Consider the following 8956-nt stretch of genomic DNA (forward strand, 5'->3'; position numbering starts at 1 on the left):
AAAAGTCTTAATTTCTTCTTTTAGAAGCTTAGAGCCTCCTTCTTCTAGGAACGGTATAGTAGGAACCCCGTAGGCTATAATTTAAACCTATAGTTCTAGTTTTTATTCTCTTTAGAAGGTAAACCAATTATGCTAGATATCCTTATATTTAACTAGGAAATCTATATTATACTCTTCTATAGTTATAAGGAGAATATTTTGTTTTCCTTTAGTTTTAGCTATAGACGCTAGTACTGGCTTTTCTACTTGCAGTTTTAATACAAATAGTTAATTAACTTTATTTTATATAGAGAAGGTATCTAAAATTTAGTCCTTTTCGTCTATAATTAAGACTAGTTTCCCTCCTTATAGCTGCTTTTTCTTACTTCTAGTAGAAGTAGAAGGGGTAGGAGACGGTAGTGATAAGGGTAGAGGGGACAAAGTAGGGAGGTCCTTCTTTAGCCTCTCTGCGTAGGTTTCTTTAGTAGGGGCTACCTCCTTATAGAGAGCTTTTACTTCTTTAACCAGTCCTTTTAAGATATCCTTTCTTCTTCCTTTATAAAGAGGTTTTCTCCTATTAGGATACTTTCTGTATAGTCTATTAGACGTCTAACTTATTTTCTTTTTCTTTATCTTATATCCCTTTATAGGCCTCGATTAGGTTCTCTAAAGCTTTATTTAAATATTATTCTAGAGAAAGGGACGTACTAGCCGTAGTAGGCGTTAGTTTTATTGTCTTTTTTTATAGGTTTTTGGTTTTTGTTTTTAGGAGAAGACTAAGGATATCCTCTTTTTCCACCTATCCTAAATAGGCTAGGAGAAGGAGAAGGGGGAGAAAAAGTGGATATAGACTCTTCATCACTTATTTCTATAGGAGGTTTTTTTTTAGACTTATAAGTCTTTGGCATTTTGTATCTTATAGGGGGGTTTCCTAGTTTTTACTATTCTTATACCCTTTCTCCTTACTAATCCTACTAGAAGATTTCTGGGGAGATTAGGCTAAAAGGTAGTAGAAAAACTAGCTCCTATTTTATATTTTTAGTATTAGTGGTAGTAGCAGTAGTTTTAGTGTTCCTATTCGTGCCTCGCTTATAAGCTAGGGCCACCCTTAGAGAAATTTTTTCTATTAGGAAAAGGGGGTAAAACGATAAATAAATCCACCTCTAGCTCGCTAGGCAGTAGGAATTAGGTCTTGAAAGTTGGAAAATCGATTGTTTTTAATAGTAAGATGGGTATGCGTAAGTTTTGGAGTGTGGCGCTACCTTTTGGTAAGGTTGCATGTGCGGTGAAGGTTTTACCTCGGCGGGTTAAGGGATAGGATAATTAAATATTTGCTTGCGTATACTTAGCGTATAAAGAAGGTTGGCAACCAAATGGAGCCGTAATTGCGATATATACTAACTTCTTCTCTATATAATAAAAGTAGGACGGTATAAGTTTACCTAGTAAAAGAATAAATAATACTAGCTGGTTATACCACCCCTTAGAAGAATTTTCTCTTCAGATAAAGGGGGTAAAAAGGTAGCTGAATCCACCTCTAGCTCGATAGATAGTAGGAATTGGGTCTTAAGAGTTAGAAAATCGATTGTTTTTGATGGTAAGATAGGTATGCGTAAGTTTGGAAGTGCGGCGCCACCTTTTGGTAAGGTTGCATGTGTGGTGAAACTTTGATATTTTGGTTTGTGTGGTTGCTTAAGTTAAATGTGGCGTTCTGTATGGCTAAAAGTGTGGTACCGCCGACCTTTCTCCGGGGTTCCATCGGTGACCACGCTCAGCTTTCGGCGACCCCCATCGGTGACCACGTTCAACTTTTCCGTGCTGCACGCCGGCCGAAGCTTCTACCGATATTTCGGTGATGACTGTAGTTCACAACCTCAAACGACGACACCACTTTGAAAACACTTTTCTTTTCCTGCTATATTCCGTTTTATATCCCTACCTGGCTTGCCTTACTTGTGTTTTTGCATTCCCATTCGATAAGCCGAAGCTAAACGAGTGCCCTAAGGAGCAATTGTTTGGGCGCTGCCTCCTGTTCCTTGGACATATCTTTCTCTCTACCCCTACAAACATACCGAGTGTATACCAGGATGACTAACCCACAGCCTCACAATTTTATGGCTTTGAATAATCAAAACATCACATCGCTGTCTCAAGGTCAACAATCTCAAGAAGCACAACCTGATCTATCTAACCAGCAAAGTCAAGGAAATCAGCAAACTCATGGCAACCCTCAAAAGCAAGGAAACCAGCGACAAGGCAATGAGCACAATTACTTCGATTACTCGGGCGACCAGGAACGAACCCATGGAGATCATTTGGCCGCTGCTGGAGACTACCGTGATGCTATTAAAACCCTCAGGGAAAAGAACAAGAATTTGACCCATAGAGACTGGAAGGTCCCGGAAAATCGAGCAACGGTCGTACTTCCCAGCCGAGTCAAGATTATAACCTTCAATGTCAATGGTGTTCCTGAAGAAGCTAAAGACTATAATGCGAAGGAACTGGACACGTTCCTATCAAACCCCCCCCAAGACCCTTCGAAACCGCCTCGCCGCCTGTTCTTGCTTGAAGGATTGAGCCCTGAGTACGTCGCGGTATTTGGATCACATTTTCCCATCGATCCTACTTTCTTCATGCAGCATCAGCGCACCGCTCTATGGGAGGGACGCCACAGAGCAGGAAATACTCCGATGCTAGCTTCCCTCAAGGATCCAGAGACATCTTTTATGATAGAATATTCTGAACTTCTCTATTTTATCGATACGCCACAAATACGGTCATTACGCAACCCGAACGATAATCGACACATCAACCTATCGCGAAAACCAAAGATATCGACAGACCTTGATCAGGTTGGCATAATGCACCGGAAAGCAAGTTTCTGGTCTCAGAAAATCAAGGGAAGCGCAGAAGGCACGGAAGGCTGGGATGGTAATGATGTTGAACACTCATGAATCACTCGTTGTGGAATACTGAGATCATCATAGTTCTAATTGTCGTTGACCCACCATTGCCCACAAGGCTGGAGGGTGGGCGGGAGAAAACGGTCATTCTAGTCGGTACCTCCAAACATGCAGACGAAGTTCCTCTGGCAACTGAGCTCTATCAAGGCGGATACATCGATTTCATCCCATACACCTCACTCGCAGAAGCCAAAACAGCGGAGGCGCCAAAAAGGAAATGTATGCTAGATGATTTATGCTTCTACTGGAAAACCTGTCATACACAGATCAAAAATTTCCGAGAAAACCCACTCTTTGCCAGCATTTTCCTTCAAAAGATTATAGCATCAAACTACATGACACTTGTCGGCTATCTGGAAGCCAACCTCAGCGAGCTGGAAACAGCCATTATACTCTCCGAAATCAAGGAAAGAAAGAAGCACCAAGCACTCGATGTCACAGAGAAATGGTCGATCTTACAATCCTGGAGCCACCGCTTTCCAGAATACTGCGGCATGATTGATGACCTCCTGGAGTGGCACTCCATCCCCAAGCTCCCCCCAAACATCAAAGATGCCTGGGAAAATTGCGAAAAAGATTTTAAAGATATCCAGCGTAGACTCAGCAACCTCCGCTCAAGAACTCAACTACTTAGCGAATCTTTCGTCGGTCTAGCCACCATGGCCGGCATACAAGAATCATTAGATGAAGCTAAGGGTGTGAAGGTCCTGACGTTTCTAGGATTCTTTTTCCTCCCACTCTCATTGATTTCGGCGTTGTTTACTCTACCAGACGAATATGGACTGGGGAAAGGCCGCTTCTGGCTGTATGCTGCTATAGCATTTCCCACCGCTGCAGTGATCACCTGTGTGGCTACGACGCTTGTGTTTGGGTGGAGGGCAAACTTTGGGAAGCAATATTATAGGAGGTAATTTCGGAGATCATGTAGATCAAGATCGATTAACCCGAAGGAGCATGGCAATGTGCTAGTTTTCATATTTCAAAGACTTCCGGTATACTCGGCGTCCTTGAACGGCCCTAACGCTGTCACTACTGGAGCCAACGGCATCTCCGGCAATTACATGATGCGTGTGCTTACCTAGGCTTTAGAACGGTGGCGCCACATCTATTGCCTTTCACGTCGACCTCCCGCTATTCCTGGCGCCTTGCCAAAGAATGCAACACATGTTCCGTTGGACTTCCTGAAGAAGCCGGAGGAGATAGCTGAAGTGCAGGAGAAGGAGGGTGTGAAAGCGTGAGTGATAGGTATGCAGGAGAGAAGAAGCCCGGGCTGACGAATACAGGGACTATGTCTTCTTCTCATATATCCAAGTCGAGCCGAAGCCAGGAGAAGCGCTGTGGTCCAACGCCGAGGAAATGTGCAGGATCAATAGTGAGAACGCTCCCATTCCCTCGACACGACACCAAATTGCTAGTAAAATGGCCCCCAGCCCTCCTTTCCAATTTCCTCGAGGCTCTCGTCGCACCAGTCGAGGCTTAGCCATCAAGCAGCACCAGACAAAGCCACCGGACGTTGCAGATACCATTGTATCTCTAAGAGTTCCTTGCTTGTTAGGTCGGTTTTGGGCCATGGCAGAGATTAGGTTGGCAATTATCAGACTTGCAAGCGGATGAAGTTAGCTCCATGGAGTAAAAGCTCCATAGAATATATGTGGAGTAAGTGGTGGCTCCACCAGATCCATCTGCTTGCAACTCCAGAAATTGTGTGGGTATGATTGCTGTCTAATAACCTGTGGTTGCTGTGTAGCTCTAAAAGCATCCCCAACGCCTGAAAAGATCCAAATTAATTTGATGCGTCTTCTAAAATCCCTCATTACTATGTAATAACGAGACCCAAACTAGCGCCCCTATGGTCTATAGCTCTATTATCTCTTTAAATCCTTCGTCTTCGCAATCTATTAAGTAAATATAAACGATACCAAGCTTATACCGTAGCCGGTAATTATAAACTACGCCATCCTATACTTAACTAATAGCCTAATGCTTATAGTAAGGAGTACCGTAGGTAGAAGGTTAATTAGAACTAAGGCAGTCTAGGATATAATAAAGTCTTCCTTAATCTATATACCCTAACCGGCTATAGTATAACGGCAGGATATGTCTGGCATGAGCTTTAAACGTATCCTTTTAGGCGTTAATTTAAAAACCCAAGACGTCGGTAGTAGGAAATTTTTTATCTTAAAACCGTAGTTAAGCGGGAATGGTAGAGCGTGTAGTACTAATTTAGTAGGCGTTAGCGATAGCAGCTTAGAAGAAGTAAATAATAAATACTATTATAATATTAACCAGAACCTAGATAGATTTTTACTAGCATATAATAGTATTAAAGTTTTTTTAGATTTAGGGGTAGGAATTTTTTTATAGCTTAGGTTTTAATAGTAATGCTTCTATAATTAGTAGAGTTAGTTTAGAATTAATAATAATAATTCTTTAATTAACGTCTAATACGGATCCTACTTAGCCTACGCAGACTACTCCATTATAGAGGGAAAACTTATAATTTATAGGAAGAAAACCTTGCAGTTAGGGAAGGAAAAACCCTATAAGCCACCTTAGTAGGATAAAAAACCCCAATTTACTATATCCGTTTATAGCAGCGGCCCTATAGGCCTACGGCTACGTCCTATCCTCCTTAGATATTCGAACTCCTTGAGGCCACCCCGATTTTAGCGTCAAAAGAAATATATGAGGTAAGGTATCCGAGCATCGGCTTTGCGCTCCTGGAAGGCCACCCATCACATATTCGTCCCTTCTTCAAGCATTATGCGCATCCTATACGAATAAGAAAATCCGACCGGTTCCGAGAGATATGCTGCATTATGCTCATTTATATGTTTGTTTTGTATTTTCCTGCAGGCCTCTTAGCGCTGCTCTGGATGAACCCGGTTGTTCAATACCTGTGGCTAGGTTATCAAGTGTACGCTATTATTGCTATGCATGTTGCAAGGCTATTTGGGTTCGGAGGATCCGGAAGGACTGAAGAGCGAGTGGCTCGTCTTTTGGAAAACGGCAGGAAAGTTTGTTTACAGAGTGGAAGTGCCAAAGTCTGGGTAGAGCTAGAGATGGAAGAGGTGGGCTCAGTCAGTGCTGGCCAACGGAGGATTTCCGAGATTGTAGAAAAGCATAGGAAGTCTGGACAGCTGACAGATAATTCCAATGCACCACCTGGAGAAACGATCTTCAGATCATAATTGCTCCGCTCCGTACAGAATCCAAAGTACTCGTGGTGTTGCCGCTAGCGGTCAGTGGCAGAAACAGATATTCGGGACTTGTCATCTAACCACCAGATCTTTTGATAAATTTATTAACTTTCATTCGTGAATGTCTAGGTTTGACACGTATTCGTGACATTCAAGTAGTGGCCCTCAGAACTAGACAAGCTCCCCATGAATCATCAAATCTTCACTAATATCTTTTTTGCCATTATTTTCTACGTCGGAATTCATAGTTTTCGCAGGAGCAGTTCAGATGTACGGTCCAGTTCGGTGACGCACGTATAGACATCTACGCTCTTCCCATGCTCACTCGCTGTTACAGAATAGGAAGTAGTGTAGATTAACCAGCGTCGCCTATAAGGCAGGCCTTTCGGTCAATTCAATTCAACACCTCTCTGCATTCGTCATACTCGCTCTGTAGATAGAATACATCATCTTCCTTCGTACTTATTCTCCCCCTAAAGCTGCGCTTATTAACGAGTTCTTTTATTCTAAATATCCAATATCTGCGATTGTTCCCAGGTCGCGCGAATGTCTACCTTTTACACTTTCCGACTATGCCCATTGGAGCTACTTCATCCAAGCTCAACATTAGATGGAGAAAACTGCGCTTGCTGGATATCACCTAACTCGCTTGGAAGGGCCTCCCAGAGACAAATTCCAATTCGCGGCCAGGTAACATACTGATCATACGGATATGTTCGCAAATGGTGAATAAACGGTGGCCCGGTTCCGTGAAGCCTCTATGTAGTCATGTAGGCCCCATAGGCTCGCCTAGACGCCCATAGTCGCCATAGGTGGCTTATTTCCGGTCTAACTTATCTTAGTATAGCTTTAAAATATAATAAAATCTATATAAGGGCTTAAAAAACTCCAGATCTAGCCTAAAATGTAATAGCTTAGAATAGTTGTTAGCATAGCCTTCCTAGGTAATTAGGGCGGCATCGCTTGTCTCGAGCCAAGTCATGGGGGCGTCGGGTTCCGACATGTTGATGGTGAGGGACGGGAGGAGGTGTTTTGGGGCATCGTTGGTGGTGTGAAGTTTCTGTAAGTAGGGTCGGTTCCGTCTATCCAACTGTAGCCCACAGGGCTGTGGAAAAAGATGTATAGCGGGGAATATACAATGGGTTGAGGTAATACTAACAGGTTGTCGTTGCTCATAACTTGTCCCAATTCTACACAAACGAGATTATTTGGTGGCATTCTGACAGGAGCGATGTCTGTCTGCCGTAGTTTCGGCTAAATATCGGCAGTGGCGTCGATTGTCTAAACTGGCGCCACCATTACTCAACAGAGTTACATTACCGAGCCAACTGCCGCTCTCTCGCTTCTGTTCGCACTTTTCAGTTCCCAGTCAACCCTGCAAAACCAATCACGGAATACAGCTCTCAATCTGGGCTACGCCCTACATGTTCCCTCATCCATAACCAAATCCCAGCGGTGCGCCACATTCCACCACGTCACCATGTCAGAAGATTATGGCTGGACGCCCTTCATCATCCCTAAACACGTGAGCTGAATCCGTCCAACCTGGGGCTCCTTTAGTTTATAAGTTGAATCTTAGCTCCTCACCTCACCAATCACTCTCTCCTCTCCCTTGCTTTGCCTCCCCAATGAACTTCTCTTCGAGATTTTCCACCACACCGATCTACTAGGCCGACTCTGCCTCGCCTTCACCTGTAAACACCTCCTCCAAGTCTCCGCATCCGCATCGTTAAGGAAACCTCGCCCTGTCCTACAGAGAGGGTTATGTTTGGAGCTGCTCAGGCTCATCGAGCCATTGAACGCGCGGGGGCGGCCGAAGATGAGCTGGGCGGTCTGTCATGATTGTCTGCGGTATCGGCCAACGAAAAAGTGTTACTGGGCGACGAAACGAAGAGATTGGGTGATAACAAAGACATGATTGTCTGCGGTATCGGCCAACGAAAAAGTGTTACTGGGCGACGAAACGAAGAGATTGGGTGATAACAAAGAACTGGCAGAAGAGAGTGAATTCCTGGAAGGTAACACATTTTCTACAGTACTCGGAGGGTTGCCCAGAGTGTTACTATTGGGTGTCCTGAGTGTTGCTGTAAAATGTTCAGTATAGCTCTTGGAATCCTCGGTTAAACTAATAAAGACACTTCCAAATTTACGCAAGGTATTTTTCTTTTTAGATAATTACCTTTGTTATGCAGGAAGCTACACAATATGCCACAAAGGCTAAGTTCTGGCGGCTTCCTTGGGTAAACTATATCTGATCGTGTCTAATAGCAACCCCGCATGTTTATTTTCCTCCATGTGCATGTCGGTATCTGGTGCTGTTGGTTACACAAGGTGATATCACATAGCTACGGTTCGTAGATAGTATGATGATTGTTCTTGTTTCTTCATGAAGGAGGGCGAGGAGCTTAAGGCTCCTCGCCACGCTAATGCCGCGGCAACACGTGACGGCAATATGCCTTATATGGTGACCACTTGCCTTTATTCCTAACACTGGCAACTCTTCTTCTGTGGTTGCCATCTATATATATATACCGCTTAACTAGCGGAATAAATATTAATCCTCCTTACTTACTATTACTATTGTAATATAAGTCTCGCTGTCCCAAAATTTGCCTCTTAGCACGTAGTGCTTTCTTACTTAGGAGTTATAGGTAGATATCTTATTTGGAGGGCCGCTAAGGCGCTAGTAGTAAGCGAGCCAATAGCGATTTTCTATCCCGGGGATGGAAAATCCTAATTGGCTGGTTTAAGTTAGGGTCTATAGAATGTTATACCCCCCCCCTTTAAAAAAGTCTTGGTAAGAGAATCTAACTA

The 8956-nt window shown here is 43.5% G+C and overlaps 2 protein-coding genes across 2 annotated transcripts; both read left to right on the plus strand.

The window, feature by feature from the left end:
* Positions 1-2066: 2066 nt before the first annotated feature.
* On the plus strand, positions 2067-3853 carry K441DRAFT_681398 (uncharacterized protein; the record flags this gene model as incomplete). The annotated part of the gene is made up of 2 exons (XM_067651468.1): positions 2067-2910; positions 2967-3853. 2 exons carry the CDS (start codon positions 2067-2069, stop codon positions 3851-3853), a joined length of 1731 nt encoding a protein of 576 aa, XP_067498635.1.
* A 3674-nt stretch (positions 3854-7527) lies between these two features.
* K441DRAFT_668167 (uncharacterized protein) lies at positions 7528-8447 on the plus strand. The gene is made up of 3 exons (XM_067649955.1): positions 7528-7667; positions 7722-7986; positions 8063-8447. The coding sequence occupies exons 1-3, from the start codon at positions 7623-7625 to the stop codon at positions 8218-8220; spliced, it is 468 nt and encodes a 155-aa protein (XP_067498636.1). The 5' UTR covers positions 7528-7622; the 3' UTR covers positions 8221-8447.
* Positions 8448-8956: the final 509 nt, after the last annotated feature.

The sequence above is a fragment of the Cenococcum geophilum genome (assembly GCF_001692895.1).
Source record: "Cenococcum geophilum 1.58 unplaced genomic scaffold K441scaffold_60, whole genome shotgun sequence".
NCBI classification, from domain to species: domain Eukaryota; kingdom Fungi; phylum Ascomycota; class Dothideomycetes; order Gloniales; family Gloniaceae; genus Cenococcum; species Cenococcum geophilum.